The following is a 17,006-nucleotide window of genomic DNA, read 5'->3' on the forward strand; positions in this document are numbered from 1 at the left end:
AACACTCTCCAAAACCTACTAGAAAGTATAGCATAGTGGTTAGACGTTGAAAGCTTAAGCAGTGGTTCCAAGTTCCAATCCTCTTTTGCATCGAGCTTGACCCCTCGAAAATTTTCTAAGTCCCAAAACTCTCCATGGTATACTCTGAGTTCACTCCTAGTTCACCTCTCCTTAGTTCATTCCTAGTTCACCCTGAGTTCACTTGCCCGACGGAAATCCGACGGTCTAAATTAAACAAGATTGTGACGGCCTCTTTTCGGTCTTAGATCCCTCGTGATTCATAATGTGTCAATTTAATCCCATGAGTAGCTTTTATTCTCGACCTAGGTGCCGAAGGGGCTACGTTGTTACGACGACACTACGCTTCGTAAGCCTATTTTTCTTCGAGTGAGTACAGAATGCTTGTTCTTAATGATGGTGGCTGCGTGAAAGCCATAGCTACAAGGGGTCTCCTTGTAGCTCCTGTCAAATACTTCCCCCACCGTAGACCCCTCTTTTTGAGTTTGGACAAGAAATCTCCGCGGAGACTCATTAGGACCCTAGCTCTTCTTGCATCATCATCGTCTACTGAGAAGCTCAACATCACTGCAGAGGGAGTATCCTCACCGACAACAAAAACAAGCGAGGCCAGGCGTCCTACGAAGAAGGGCTTGCTAGCATGGGGGGGCGAAACTCTAGACAAGAGGGGTCTCCTATGCAGCCCTCGTGCCGCCCGCGAGCTCGCGTTGTAAGAAACCCTTTTGTGAAATCGGTTCTTACCCTTGGCGTGTTTTTCTTAATCATCTTAACCTTCGTGTGTGCAGCTCCATGCTGTATGCAGGACTCGTCTCAGGTCAAAAACCTATGTGGGTCTTCCGACAACGTCTCAAACAAACGCCAGGTACATACGTACCTCTTAGGCTTGTTTCTTTTTAGATGAAGATTTCTGATTTCCCATTAAAAAAGCAGATTTATCTTTTCAATTGGCATGGGCTTGGCGTATGGCTAGCTCCCATACCCATGGACTCTTTGGTGGCCTTTGGACAAAGCCCACATGGCTGTCTACGAGAAAAACTATTTCAAAGCCTATCTTTTGACCTAGATTGGTACCTGTGCATCCAGCTGGAAGCCTAAGAAATGCCCAGTACAGCTCCACATCATTCTAGAGGGTTACACAGACTTGCAAGACATGCACTGACTTCATGTGGGACATGACCCTCTACAGTGGATTCTTGGTTGACTTGTCTTGTACAAGGGCTCACAAAGGACCAATTACCACTCTTAAGACTTACACCTGCTTAACATATATGTCTACATGGTATCCAAGTGCGGGGTGCACGTGACATGTTTACATTCCTATTGGGACATACATCCAAGGGTCCACAAATTTGTACTGTAGTAAAACCAATGTATTACTGACTTGTCGTTGAGGCGCATGTACTAGCCTCTAGCCTCTGACGAAGCTTATGTCTAGGACTATGTGATAAAGTGTTTACTGGTGGGGTTATCCTAGGTCTACCCAAGCACACAATGCTATTTTAGCATGATTTTATCTTTGGCATAATGATCGACAAGAACTAGAAGTTATTGGACATATGAAATAGTCAGTGATTGACTGATTATGAGTTCTTGTTGATGATCCTTTGTTTGTTGAGAGAATAGGGGTAGAGATGCTGAATGTTTATATCTCCAAGGGACCATGTGATTGGGAGAGATGAATTCCTATGGTTGAAGTTGCCTGGCCCAGATTTCTCGGGAATTAGAACTAAGGGAATGTATCTAGGCTTAGCTTGTATTTCCTTGTTGGAATATAGGAGATTGTAGCTCATGCTAGTTATTCTATCAGAGGTGTTATGGATAGAATAGAGTTTTGGCATGATAGGAGCATTGTTCGGGAAGTGCTACCTGGAATGAGAATGCTTGTATACATTTATGTATTAAAATACCTAACAGTTTTGAGATTTTGTAAGCAGGGAAGTATGTTACATTTTTCACTAGATACAATGGTTTTACCAAAACTTGATGTGGATAGGTAATTTAACTAGGACTAACTCAGAGAGTTCAAGTTCAACCAATTTTCAACGTTGTTGACTTGAGCCTTCACACTCATCCCTTCGGTTTTGAAGAAGCCTTCTCCTCGTATTGCTCCTTCGGTTCTACTCTTCGTATTGCTCCTCCGAGGTCTTCGGCAAATCCTTCACGATGTACTTGGTGGAGTCATAATAAAAGCACTGTCCATTAGCCATCCTGGCGCGATGCTCTTCAAGGGTGAGGTGCATCACCGAGGCTCCCGCACTTGCCTTGTCCCTACCATCCTTGGCCTTGGAGTGGCTACCCTTGTCTTTGCCTTTTTGCTGTCCATGTGTTGAGTCCTAGACTTGGAACTCTCCCATGTCTAGAGGGTTGTAGCAAGATGAACTATAGTTGAAAGATCATGGGGCCGATGTGCATGAATATTTGTGTGTTCATACGATCTCCTACCGCCAGGCGGTCCTTTGGAGCATCAACGAAAGCTTCTAGAAACAAGTGAGATAGTCGGTTATTAATTCATCATGTTTTCGCATAAAACGCTCCCACTATTTCATCAATTCACACTCGCAATCTACGAGAATAAACTGCTTCAAGACCACATTGCATAGTAATCCCAGCAAGTCATGGAGTGGGGCCTAAGGTGGTCTTCCCACCACAAGAGAGTGGCATCCGTCAGACCCGTACGCACCAAATGGAGATGAAAAATATATGAATCACGTGCTGTTGCCAATGTGGCAGTCATCTTGGGAGCCAATTGGTAATGACTTCTTTGTCCATTATTGTTGAACTTGGGAGGCATCAGAAGCTTCAATAATTGAGCTCGTTCCTCATGAGGTGTGGAGGAAGAACTCGACAACTCGGTAGTCCTTCAACATTGAGTCGGTGTGAAGTCAAGCTGGAATTGTTCGGGGAATCCAATGGAGAGGGACTCCGTGAAGGAGATTGTTGGTGATGCAAATGGTGTCTCTTTTGCCGACTATTTGCAGGCGTAGAATGATGACTGTTGGATTGGGGGCGAAGCTAATCCGGTACATCCTTGCCTGCATCCTTGCCTGCATCCAAACGAGTGAAAAAATTCTCCTTCAAAAAGTTTTGCCACTTCGTTCTCAGAATCATCCAACACTTGCTCTGAAGCTTGTGCCCTTGTAGATTCCAGCTACTAGGTGCTTTAGGTGCCGACTTCATCGTGTCGAGAAGGACAAAGGTAGCCTCCATTTTAGTTGCCTGTGTGTTTATGGATTAAAGAGAATGTGGGGGAGAGGGAGAGCTTCAAACCCTAGCAAGCAAAGTTGCAAACACACACACACACGAGAGAGCAAGACACAAGAGAGATGGATAGTTGAATTTTCTTCTATCTTCTTCTTCTCTACTCAACCAACATAACATAAAGATAAGAGTACACACTATATGGGTTAGTACTCAACTACTACAACATACAAGGGTCGGTCCATAATGTGAACCCGACTAAATGAGCTGGCGCTATAACTATGCCAGTCTCTAGTAATCCAAAATGGCTGTCACACAGCCTGTCGTCCCACTGGCCACATATCACCCATAATCTTACCAACCATGCCAGTGGTGTAGATGCGGAAGCTATTGTTATAGACATCATCCCCTACTTGCTGGCTTCCTATTTGGTGTCCTATTTTAGCCTCTAGGATTGACCATGTTAGTCTGAGGGGCTGGCACCCCTCACATATATTTTCCCATATTTTTTTCCATTTTATGGAGTCCTGGGTATTTTCCCAGCCGTGTAGGTATTTTAGCTCCAGTCGGTTGCCTTCATGTAGAGGTATATATAGCTGGCATGCCTTCCTTGTATTTCACTGCTTGGCATTGCTTGCCTAGCTTGTCTAGCTGGAGTCCCTCACTTACGAGGTTCTCCCCTCTTGCTCGGGACATGTATTCCTTTTGGTGATGATATTGAGAGCAGGTTCTCACCTGTGTTTCCTCTCTCTCTCTCTCTCTCTCTCTCTCTCTCTCTCTCTCTCTCTCTCCCCCCCCCTTGTGTTTCCACTTTCCCTTCTTCCGCCGCACATTTTATCATGGTATCAGAGCGCCGGTGATTTTCAGCGTTGGATGCTCCCTCCTCTACCTCTTCATATCCGCGTTTTTCCGCCCATGGACAGATCTGTGTTTTTTGTGTTCATGCGTTGAAGCTTGCGTTTCTTCAAGGGCTGATTGATACCCATTCAGTGGGCTGCAGTTTCCTCTCTTCAGGGCATCAGTTTGCAGCTTATTGGCAACTTGACAAGGGTGTTTTTTTTGGACAGCATACCTGTCCTTCTTGGTGGCACCTTCCAGGGGTTTCTCAGGCGTTTTTTCTCAAGACTGGACAGCAACATAGCTGTCCCAAACAGGCTGCGTATACACCTTGGTGCCTTTAGAGGTGAGGACGCCTCTGTTGAAAGGACGCCTCTGTTGTTCTCATAGTAATCTCATGGGAAGCATGTAGGTACTTTTGGGTGGTTGAGATGTTTCCTAACATGGGTATTGGTGAGCATGTAGGTACTTTGAAGAATCATCATTCCACCTATATTAAGTCCCTCAAGCTTGATATTTTGGAGTTGTCCTATGAGGGTGAGGCCAGGTGGGAACTAACCAACTATCTATATGGCTGTTGAAGTGCTTCTCTCAAAGACTCTGTTAGTGCAATGATTGCAGGATACCTATATTCTTTAGAAACATACCAACATGTGGTCTACAGAGGAGTTAGATGAGGTGGCACACTTACTGTAACGTAGACTTCCCGACGAGTTGTGTCGTCGAGAATTTGTAGTTTACTGGAGTGAGTCCAATTTTGTAGTTGAGTTTGTACTAATTAACTAAATATTTGTAATTATATTTGAAATCAATTTTTAAAAAAACATTTCGAAACATTTTTTTAAAATCTACTTTTTCCTTAAACAATTTGTTGCACATTAAGAATTTAATTTTGTGTTTCAAATGAACAAAAAAATTTGTAAATCTATAAACTCTCTAGAAGAATTTACAAAAATTACACTTATGTGTTTTATAACTTGTGAGAAACATGGTGCAACCGAGTTCAATTTTGCACATGGTATATTAATAAAATATATTTCAAACTTACAGATTTCAAAATGTGTTCCAAAACAAAAATCCATGACTATACAAGATAAAAATGAGATAAGACAAAAAAAAATTAAGCGTTCTATTGATAAAGATAAGTTTTTAGCAACATTGTTGATTACAAGTCTTGATGACGCAAAAGCCTAGCTAATTTAAGATCCTTTGTCATTATAGTTACCCTCTTGGCATGAATAGCACGGAGGTTTGCATCCTCAAAAAAGATCACCAAAAAAGATTTTGCAGCTTCTTGTAAAGCTCCCAAGGTAAGATGCTTGTGCCATTATTGCTCACCAAATGTCAAGGCGATGTACTATGCAAACACAGGTGCTAAAACAATATCCCACAATACTACATTGAATATTTGTTAAGTATGACACAAGATTTTAAAACATGAAAGTCTTTACCGATGTGACTAGTTGAAGAAGCCAACACCCACTATATATTCAAACATGCACCTGTACGGAAACCCGAGCTTCTCTCCTGTAAGGTACACACCTGGCCACCTGGACAGCTTGGAACTGCCGGCCAATTAGCTGTAGTTTCTGTTCGTTGCTTTTGTTCGCCACCTAGTTCTAGTCACGTGTAGAGCCTCTTTGCGTGTAGAGTTTGCCAAATAGCCTTGGGTACCTATGTTGCCTTGGCCCACGAAGTGCGTAGTCTTTACACAGACTGTAAGGCCTTCCGACACTGTGTGCTATCTGGGCCTCACGACCACTTGTGTGCCGCTTTTGTACAGCTGTCGCCGCTTCTGTATGCCCCTTCACATGTATACGTAGCCTCCCTTCCTCCCTCCCTCAATACCAAGTATATTATTGGAGTATTTTATTGATACAATGTTCTACGGACTTTTAAGCTATAGATTTGCCGGAATACTAACAGGGTGAGCACCAGGGATCAGGTCAATACGATGATCTACTGTCCTTTCAGGTGATAAGCCCGATGGCAGTTCCTTAGGAAATACATCTTGAAACGAATCAAGTATCTTCTGTAATTCTTTGCTTTCAAATACACTTAATTCATTGACATCCATAGAAGGTATGAGAAATGAAGAAAGTGAAATCAATACACAATGGAAAGCAGTATACAAGGAAGAATCCATTATATTACCAAAATCAACTGTATTTACAAGAGGTCCCTGAGAGGGATGTATACAATCACCTAAGATACTATACTGGGTGTTTCTATGTTCAAAAGAAAAAATATGACTAGACCAATCTATCTGGACTTGAAGAGTCTTAAACCACTCAATCCCTAATAACAAGTCTACATGTTCTAGGTGCATAATATAGCATTCCAGAGTATCTTTGTAGTCTTGAATCCGGATTGGTAGCGTCTCCATCTTTCGATCCCATACTTGCCGACCCGCAGGTAGGCGTACCTCATAGGTATGATCGCTGGGTGTTGTGTCAAGACCCAATTTCTGCACAAGTTTATACTTAACAAAGTTGTGTGAGCTGCCAGGGTCTAAAAGAATGTGGATTCTATGGCCATTCACGTTTCCATAAACTCGGAGAAGATCATGCAAGCCAAAAACTTTAGTAGAGTTGAACAGACAATCAGAACATGTACTAGGGCGAGAAAGTACAGTAACCGACGTACCTGTCAAAGACAACTGGTTAGCTGCCTTTGGCTTGGGTCCTGCGTTGGTCTTTGCATCCTTTTGCTTTGGGGACTCGTTACGCATGTGTCCTTTTTCTTCGCAGATGAAGCAACGTCTCTCCTTCTTGAGCTTCAAAGCTTTAAGGAGACGTTTCTTCTTCGCTAGTGTCGAAGTTGAATTCTTCGAAGGTTGGTCCGAAGACTTTCTTTCAGTCGTGCTAACCATTGGTGCGGAGAACTTGCTTTTGTGTTTGTTCCCCTGCTCGGTAACGGGTTTAGACTTGGAAGAGACCATTGTATCATCATAGATATGAGCGGAATGAATGGCATTGTCCAAAGTTTTGCATTTGTTGTTTTTAACCTATAAACGGTATGAGTCGGGTAAACCGGCTACGAAGAACCCCAAAAGAGTTGTGGGATCCATCTTCGTAGCTTTCATCTGCAAGTCCCTAAATTTCTGGAGATAGACCTCACAAGTGAGGTTCTACGAGCTCATGGTCAAAGTAGTAAACCGGGCAACAACATTATAGTGATCCTCTTTCTTGAGGAATTCTTTCTTGAAGACGTCTTCGAATTGTGCCCAAGTCGTTGGTTTAGGGTTGAGTTGCTTCCACCAAAGCAAAGCTTTGCTTGAGAGGAAACCCGTTGCTAATTGGATCTTTTTCCCATCGTCATACGGATGGAACTGAAAATGGACTTGCCACTTATGTAGCCAAGTGTCCACTATCTCCTTGGTACGCTGCTTTTGCTCGCCCCCAAACTGTTCCGGAGTAATATTGGGGCCCAAAGTAGATGCCAAGGTATCCATACCCGAAAGAGTAGATAGGGTAGTGGTCAATAAAGAGATGGAGTTCTGTAAAGCTTGCATCTGCGCTACGATTTGTGCTTGACGTTTCGAGGAAGAAGCTTCGAGAGCAACTTTAAATTCTTGGAAATCTGATTTTGATACATAATCGTTGAAAAGATCGGCATTGGTGTCTTCCGTAGCCGGCAGGTCTTCATGTTCGATAAGGGGCTCCAACTCGGATTCTTGGGTCGACATCTTGAAGAGAGCAAGGTGAGAAAATATTTATCTTGCACAAGGAGAGTGCTAGAGAACTCGAGAGCTTGGGAGCTTGAGAACTTCAGAGATGTGTGGCAAGAAGCCCGCTTAAGAAGAATTTATAGGCTTCCCCAAAAGCTAACTTTAGCTTTTGCTTTTGTGTTTTTTTTTGGCAATATATAAATATAAATATAAATATAAATATAAATAAATAAATAAATAAATATATAAAAGAAAAAAAAACACATATAAAGCAATACTTGGGTTTTTAAACCCTTTTTTCTAAAACACGCTGGCAATTAAATGGGTCTTGTAAACCCTCTAGCGAAGGCTCAAAAACAAAAGCAACGTGTCTATTTTTTTAAAAAAACAAAAGCCAAAAATATCGAAAGCTTTTTTCTACCCGGCGACTGCTTTTCTCTACAGGAACCTTAGCGCCACCCGTCGACTGCTCTTTGCGCTCGCTTGCAAGCGCCGACTTGGGAACCTGGAGTGCCGCTGTGCGCATACCTGCCTATTTGTGTGCACCGCTTGCTTGCCTGTGTGTACTGCCTGACAACATGTACCAGCCTGCCTGCCTGAAACTGGTGTAAAGCTCATACGGTTGGCGTCTTTGCTCATAAGGGCTGCGCAGCCACTTATGCGCCACACAGCTACGGCCAGACAGTCCTCATAACCACAAGTGCTACTTCTCTCTCTCTCTCTCTCTCTCTCCAGCCAGCCCCCTCTACCCGCCCTCCAGCCAGCCCCTCGCCCCCCTCTGCGCCAGATCCCTCTACCCCCCCTCCCGCGAGCAACCCCCTAAGCGCTAGCCCCCCCCCTCTGCGCCCCCTCCCGCCAGCCCCTCGCCCCCCTCTGCGCCAGCCCCCTCTGCCCCCCCTCCCGCCAGCAACCCCCTCTGCGCCAGCCCTCCCTCCCGCCCTCTCTCCCGCCAGCCCCCCTGAGAGCTGAGGATCACACCGGCTTACAGGGTGAGCATTTCATTTATGCAGCTGACACACTCTCTCCTTTTATTGCTTACCTTTTTATCAGGGCTCTGGTAGAAGGTTTCCCGACTGAGTGGACGATGCACACTATTGTACCGATCCACAAAGCTGGGGACATGTTGGACCCCGGTAATTACAGGACTATCATGATTGGTCATACCTTGGCCAAACTCTATGGGGCTATCCTGGAGGAAGAATTGAGCACACACGCTAAGAGGGAGGGGCTTCGTGCCCTTGGTCAGGCAGGTTTTCGGCGAGCTTTCTCTACTATTAATCACATTTTCACCCTGAGATGCCTGATTGACCAAACTCGGGCACGGAGACAGAGACTCTATTGCTGTTTTGTGGACTTCCGCAAAGCCTTCGACACAGTCCCGAGAGAGCGCCTCTTCCACCGCTTACAGACGCTGGGCATACCCCCCGACATGATGTGGGGGATTCACAGATTTTATGAGCAAGTGTTTGGACGAGTTAGATGCCCAGGGGGACTATCAGATATGATTGCCAGCACCATTGGTGTGAAGTAGGGCTGCCCTCTCTCCCCGACACTCTTTGGCTTATACATCGACGAGGTAGCAGACTACATGGAGGAGGCTCTGGGATTGACATCTCAGGTAAGACTGTACACATTCTATTATATGCTGATGATATCATTCTTGTGTCGGATACTCGGACAGGGCTACAAAGGCATCTACAGGCTCTGGATACTTTCTGTGCGGAGCGAGGACTCACAGTGAACCTCGGGAAAACCAAGGTTATGGTCTTTCATACATCAGCGCAGCAGTCAGATGCCAGACTATCCTTACACTAGCTCGGGGATAGGTAGAGGTGGTGGGCTCATATGTATACCTTGGGGTCACATTTACCAGCTCATCAGGGAGATTCTCTATGGCACAGGCAGCTAGAGACAGAGTGACACGAGGGTACGTAGCACTAGCAATTTTGGAATGCCAGTGTCACCGGGCACACTTCCAGGAGCCTTGTACTAAGGGTTGGCTATTTGATACACTAGTTACTCCAGCATTGATGTATGCAGCAGCAGTATGGGCACGAGGTTTGGCTACATCCTCATGGACACGGATAGAGCGCCCTCAGATTTTGATGCTCTCACGGATGATCCGCAGCAAACCTTTAGTACCACATGATATCCTTCGAGCGGAGTTTGTTGTACCACCTATGTTAGGAGAGGTCATGTTCCAGACTATATCTTTTATACACAGGATGCGGGAGCTCCCACTAAATCGGGTATCTCGGGTTGCTTTTGAGGCATCCAGACAGCTTGCTGAGGAGGGACATACCTGGTCATGGTACTCCCAGGTGGTACAGTGGATATCATCACACAGGATTGATATTGACAGATTACCACCCTTACAGTATGTCAGTATGACCTAGCTGCACCACAGAGACGCCTCTCTCAGACAAAGAGGAACAGAGTCATGAGACATGACATTTGGCAGGGCCACATACAGGAGACTTGACTATCTCCCAGTCAGCCACTCCCCATGAAGATGTTGTACTACAGAGACCACTTCTTGAGCACCTCCACAGACGGCTTCATCCATCGACCACGATACTTGGAGGTCCACTTATCACATGGAGCCAGAGTAGCCATTGGGCGACTAAGGGTCTCATCACAGCAACTAGAGATTGAGACTGGGAGAGCAGCACACATCCCTCGAGCAGAGCGCATTTGCAGATTATGCCAGACGGGGGTAGAGACAGAGGAGCATTTTGTTTGCCAGTGTGGTCCTTTGCAGGAGATCAGGGCATGCTATCCTGAGGTTTTTAGAGGGACCACATCACTTAGACAGATCTGGGAGAGATCGGACCAGAGACAGCTAGGCAGACTACTACTAGCACTACAGAGACACATGGAGATCTTACTTCAGACACCCGCACATCATAGCGGAGGAAGACAATCCCAGTTGATTGACTTCTTCCAGAGATTGGCACCAGTAGCCTAGCCACACACATTGGGAGTGACATCTCAGCGAGCGGAGGAGATTCGAGCTAGGTGACGACCCAGACTAGCCGGCTACCAGACACCACAGAGAGATTGCGGCCATCCGGTCTCGACACCAGCATGAGGTCCAGGAGCAGCTGGCACATTTTCGCTCTGATCCAGGACGCATGTTCCAGACATTTACGGCATCCTCAGATCAGATGTATGACATATTGTACCCAGACTATGGGACTGGATGGAGTTAGGAGTAGATAACATATCATACTTGTATCACCCCTTCAGCATATAGAGATGCAGTAGTAGCCCTAGTACTCCATCCACACCCTCTCGTTTGTACACCACCATTGAGTCCCCTATGGTCGTGTTGTCATACTTGTACATTTTATTCTCACTCCACATTTTCCTCTTGATGACTGGAGGAACATCATTGTACTACTTGTTTGTCTTGTAGGCCAATTTTGGCCTTTTGCAGACGTTAATATATCTTTCTTTCTTTCTTTCTCTCTCTCTCTCAAGCTGTTCGCCCCTGCTCGACGCCCCCCCCTCTCTCTTTGTTCGCTTCCGCCCGCCTCTCTTCCGCCCTTTGCATTTTCAGTCGTGCCATCTCTCTCTCTCTCCCCCCCTCTGCGTTTTCAGAGCCCTGCCATCCCTCCTCCACCCCTGCATTTTTCAGCCTCCCGCCACTCTCGCTGTTCGCCCCTGCTCGACGCCCCCCTCTCTCCCCTTTTTTCGCTTCCACCGGCCCTCTCTCTCTCTCTCTCTCTCTCTCTCTCTCTCTCTCTCTCCCTCTCCCCCTCTTTGCTGTTTGCCCACCTCTCTTCCCGCCTGGGCTGGCCCGTCCCTCTGTTCCCACCCACCCTTCCTCATGCCCCCAAGGCAGCAACATAACTCTCTCTCTGCTGAATCTCCTCTTTTTCTCTTTCCCCTACATGGCTTGACCCCCCCCCTCTCCCTGCTGCTGCTGTTCGCGCTGGTGTCATGGATTAATTTCCAGTCCATTGGCTGTGGGAAGTTCTGCAAAAAGTCATGGCCAAGGCCGGAGTTAAAGAGGAGCTCGTGAAGGTGGAGGACAAGCTCGGCACAATTATCAAAGAAAACAAGAAGACGGTCGACTCTTCCGTTACCGCAATCATAAACCGCCTCTCCAAACTCGAGAAGGGATTTGACAAAATCCAAGAGCTCGAAGAGAGAACATCCAAGCAAGAGGCTGGGATTTCAGCCTTAAAGGAGGAACTAGTGGAGGCCAAATTGCATGCTAACAGTCAAGCGGCTGAAATCTCAGCCCTCAAAAAGGAGTTGGAAGCCACTTCAAAAGGCAAGCTTGAGGATGGAAAATTTCAGCCCTCCTTTATTGAAGAGCTGAATACCATCAAGGAACAAATGAGGATCATTCGAGAGGAGGAGGAGCAACATAAAGAGAAGACATCTTCATGGGTGGAGGTGATCACAAAGACGCAAAAGAAGATGGACGAGGCAGAGAAATGGATCGAGGTCGCCAAGAAAGGAAAAGGTAAAGAATCGCCACCCATCCCCACTCTCACCATCATCAACATGACCCTTGAAGAGGAGCAAAGGAGGAAGACCCGGGCCTTACATGTACGAGTGTCCGGTCTAAAAGACCGTGATGATGCGGAAGGGGAAACCAAGGAGCTCTTCTCTATGATGGGCATTGAAGCCACGCACACAAAGGCATGGAGAGTGGGAAAGAAGAGAGAAGGTAGTGGCGAATCTTCTAAGGAGAGAGCACTTATCATTCATTTCCCCTCCATGGAAGCGAAGAAGGACATATTGATAGAGACGCTTCATGCTGCAGCATTAGAGGCATATCCCCATAGTCAGCCTACACGGAGACGATATGGGAACATGCCCCAGAACAGTTGGTATGATGAGGAGTGCAGAGAGATGAGGATCAGATTACAGAGAGAGGTGCTCATGGGTGTTACCGCTCACAGACAGTCACGGATTACCTTCCGGCACCTAGTGCGACGGAAGAAGAGGGCTTATCTTGCTCAGTTAGAGTGGGATTTGTATCAGTTATTTATGAGTCAGGACTTAGGCGAGGCATGGAGACTATTCCATGAGCATTCACCATCACCAGCCATTACCTCCACAGAGATTTGGGGTGAGTATGCAGCATCCCTGTACACAGCACCAGGATAGCCGCCCCTGCTAGACCCATTGGAGCCATGCCCAGAGACATGTGCTTTCTTTACTGCTGAGATGGTAAGGAAAGCTATTGACAGGATGAGGACTGGGAGAGCATATGATCATGATGGTTTGGTAGCAGAACACTTTATTCATGCCAGAGATATGCTTGCAGAGCTTATTGCTATGATGTTTAACCGAGCCATGTGTGAGGGTTTTCTTGAGACTTGGAATATGTCCACGATTGTGCTTATCTTCAAGTCAGGGGATCCCATGCTTCCTGGGAATTATCGTACCATCATGATTGGTCACACATTGGCTAGATTATATGCATCTATTCTTGAGTAGGAGTTGAGTAGATGGGCAGAGAGAGAGGGCATACGTGCATCAGGGCAGGCAGGGTTCAGGAGAGGTTTCTCCACTCTTGACCATATCTTGACACTCTGAGCTATTATTGAGGAGGGCAGATTATATGGCAAGAGGATTTATTGTTGCTTTGTGGATTTCCGCAAAGCTTTTGACACAGTGCTGAGAGCCAAACTGATGCGTAGACTACAGGAGATGGGAGTGCCCACAGAGCTGATTTGGGGAATCATGGCTTTATACAGGACAGTTGTGGGGCAAGTACGTACTGCTCAGGGTATATCTGAGATGGTTCACTCCACTATTGGGGTGAAATAGGGATGCCCCCTTTCTCCCACCTTATTTGGGATGTATGTGGATGAGGTTTCGGACTATGCAGAGCGGGAGGGTGACAGAGGAGCACAGCTAGCAGGGACATGGATTCCGCTGTTATTGTATGCTGATGATATTGTGTTGATCTCAGATTCTCCAGAGGGGATGTAGCGTCATTTGGATGCATTGCACACATTTCAGTGGATTGTCTGTTAACCTTGGTAAAACCAAGGTGATGGTGTTTAACACCACAACACAGTGGGTTAGGAGGTCAGTACCCACCTTTACATATGGTCAGGAGATAGTGGAGTATACAGATGCATATACTTACCTTGGTGTGGTTTTTAGTGGCCCACTATTTTCCTTGAGGAGAGCAGCGGAGACCAGATTGACCAGAGCTTATGCAGCATTGGGGAGACTAGAGAGGATGTGTTCGCAGGTTCAGTTTCAGGAACCTCGAACAAAGCTCTGGCTCTTTGATACTTTGGTCACTTCAGCCATGCTGTATGGAGTGGAGATATGGGGACCCTCAGTGGGTCACCACAGCCGAGCTGGTAGCACTGATGGATGGAGATGTATGGAGAGGCCCTTGGTTTCTACGATTTCCCGGATGATTAGGGCCAAGGCCTCCGTACCACATGATATTATCCGTGCAGAGATGGCTGCCCCCCAATTGGTAGTAGAGGCACTCACTCGATCAGTCTCCTTTATACATAGCACTTGGGCTCTCCCTAGAGACAGATATGCTCGCTTAGCCCTGGAGTCTTCACGACAGTTGGCATCACAGGGAGACGGATCATGTTGGTATGCACAGATGAGAGCTTGGTTCCAACTGCATGGCTTTAGTATGGATAGGCTACCTCCATTTCAGTACTCCTTGGATGCACCCTCCCTCTCTCTCACATGGGCAGAGATTACCAGACTTATCAGGCAGGACTTGACTCAGCTGGACACTAGGAGGACATGGATACAGCCGACACACGAGCTTGGTACGAAGATGGCTTTCTATAGAGATCATCTTCTCCAGCTCACGGAGGATGGGTTTGTGATTAGACCTAGCTACATGGATACTCATCTTTCTCATGGGGTACGGTGTGCTATTGGTCAGATGCGCACATCCTCACACCAGCTAGAGATTGAGACTGGCAGATTTAAAGGAGTACCAGGTGAGGCCAGGATTTGTGAGCTGTGCCAGATGGAGCCAGAGACAGAGTTACATTACATATGTCACTGTTCAGTATATTATGAGATACGAGGCCGTTTTTACTGCTTGTTCAGAGAGGGTTTCGGACCACTTTCTAGAGTCATGAGATACCAGGATCAGAGATGCCTCAGATTATACTTGCTGGAGCTGCGTAGACATAGAGAGGGTCTCTTGAGAGGGAGGGGATCAAAGAGGGAGAGACACCTACAGAGGCAGATTACAGACAGAGATTGAGCAGTCAGGCCACCAGGCATTGCAGCTAGCCCGAGAGTATAGCCGCACCAGAGGTACACTGATTGATCGGGCTATAGAGCTGGGGCGGTCCAGGCGCCCCAAATGAGAGGTCCATCTCGACATAGGCGGAGACTACAACAAAGGATCAGGACCATACTAGCACGGCATGGGAGACGTCCAGTTAGAGTACTCACCATGGAGGACATTGAGGATATCCGCCATCGACCGATGAGAGACATCTTTGGATAGTGATGTGTATGATGCTTATCTTTGCTGCTGGAGTTTTCCTCCCAGATGTTATCCATTAGGAGCTCCTAGTACCTTACTTTTCCTCATAGTTGTTTCAGTTTCAGTTAGTTGTTTAGTTGTTTTTAGCTTTTCTTACACGGACATTGTATCAGATCCACCAATTGTTGTAACCTTTTTGGTCTCATAGGTCATTTTGGCCTTCTGAAGACGTTAATATATCATTTCATTTCTCTCTTACAAGAACAAAGCCGTCTGGCTTTTACTACTTCTCTCTCTCCTCAAAGTGTTTACACAGTTGAAAACACCTAAGCCCTACTTCTTGCAAAGCAAACTAACCCATACAAGACCAACCCTTCTTCACGGGTTTCCACAATGAAAAAGCAACATACTGAATCCGAAAAAACAACAGTATGCACAGAAAAAACAGCAAGCTTCTCGAGCTCATACCTTTTCTTCGACCTCTTCTTCTCTACCTACCGACTTTCTCGTTCACGAGGCTTGCTCTGATACCACTGTCAAATCCCCATAGGATCTCCTCGTAGAACGCTCCTGGTACATGACTCGAAACTTGCAAACAAACCAAACAAACATGACGGGGGTGTAGGCCTGACTCACCTCCCAATCTCGACAGCCGTGGGCAAGCCCACAAGTCTTGGCTGTCCCCACCGAGCCACGAGCTAAGCTAACTAGATGGACGTACCGAACAATCTCTACCTCGTGACGTCCCATACCGCCACGAAGCTACCCTCGCGGGCCTCGAGACTGTTGCTGGCCTTGGCTGCATAAAGCAAGTGCACGTCTGCACTAGATCCAGGCTCCTGACCATAGAGTTCTCACAAAGTCACGCGAGACTCTATATCACTAATGACTAATCTTGGCCACCCTTTTATAGGCTCTTGGCTGGTCATCGGGCACCGCCCGTCCATACTTGGGTGCCCGCCCGTTAGTCTATCCCTAACTCAGCTTGCCAATCAGCCTGCCTAGCTCCAACAAGCTTCCCCAACCTCGAAGCTAGTCTTGTGTGCGTGTAGCACACGGTAGATACACACTGTGCACATGATAGCGGTGGAGCATGTCCTGGATCTGGAGCTGATAAGGTGATCGTGGCCGACAGGGGGGCCAAGGGCGTCGGGCACGCTGAAGTGCAGAGGCTTGGTCCGAGGTAACTTCTCTTGGGCGAGGTAGGTCCAGAGCAGCTCGTGGAGGGTCCACAAGATCCACTATGTCGGTGTCCTCCACCTCCTGGGTCCGGAAGAAACTGGTGATGGTTGGCCGACGAGGGAGGGGGCGGGGTGGCTGGAGCCGAGGCTCTCTCAAGAAGGTGTCCCTCTGTCTGCGGAGCTCAAGCAGGAAGAGGCCCGGGCAACGCTGGTCGTGGAAGTCAATGATTCTGGAGAGTGAACCAGGGAAACCTCCCGCGGATCTCATAGAGAGCATAGGCTTTCTTGGAAGCGGAGGCTTCCTTCTATCAATAAGGAAGAGAAAAGATCTCAAGTGGGGACCACACTTACCATCATTGCTATTAAGCATGGCCAGCCACTTCAGAGCCTATGAAGCAAGAGCATGAGCAATAGACAGCTTGGTCTAAGGATTTATGAATTCACAAAATTTATCTTGGAAGTATGGAGTTGACTTTATATACACACATTTAGCACTCTTTCCATATGGATATTGTGGATTATATTATCAAGCGTACAGGCAAGCTATATGGAGATATATCTTAGGGTATCTTAAGGATATGGTGACGAGATATTTCTTTTGGCTTCATGACGAACCTGGCAAACAAAAGCTAAGTATACTTTGAGTTTG

General features: G+C 46.7%; 1 protein-coding gene across 6 annotated transcripts in view; it reads left to right on the forward strand.

Moving 5' to 3' along the window:
- The first annotated feature begins 315 nt into the window (after positions 1-315).
- Positions 316-17,006, forward strand: part of LOC147615149 (antitermination NusB domain-containing protein) — an 85,786-nt gene continuing 69,095 nt past the window's right edge. For 5 of the 6 annotated variants that reach the window (XR_015262754.1, XR_015262753.1, XR_015262752.1 and 2 more), the window contains exons 1-2: positions 316-727; positions 804-880. Coding sequence is in view for 3 of the 6 variants with exons in the window: in XM_086779150.1 (XP_086635276.1) it covers positions 399-727; positions 804-880 (406 nt within the window). In the remaining 3 variants the exon portion in view is untranslated. The remainder of the gene's footprint in view (positions 728-803; positions 881-17,006) is intronic. The other variant, XM_086779149.1, reaches the window with a different exon arrangement.

This window comes from Cibotium barometz, chromosome 40 (genome assembly GCF_041138505.1).
Source record: "Cibotium barometz isolate CiBa-2024 chromosome 40, ASM4113850v1, whole genome shotgun sequence".
Classification (NCBI taxonomy): Eukaryota; Viridiplantae; Streptophyta; class Polypodiopsida; order Cyatheales; family Cibotiaceae; genus Cibotium; species Cibotium barometz.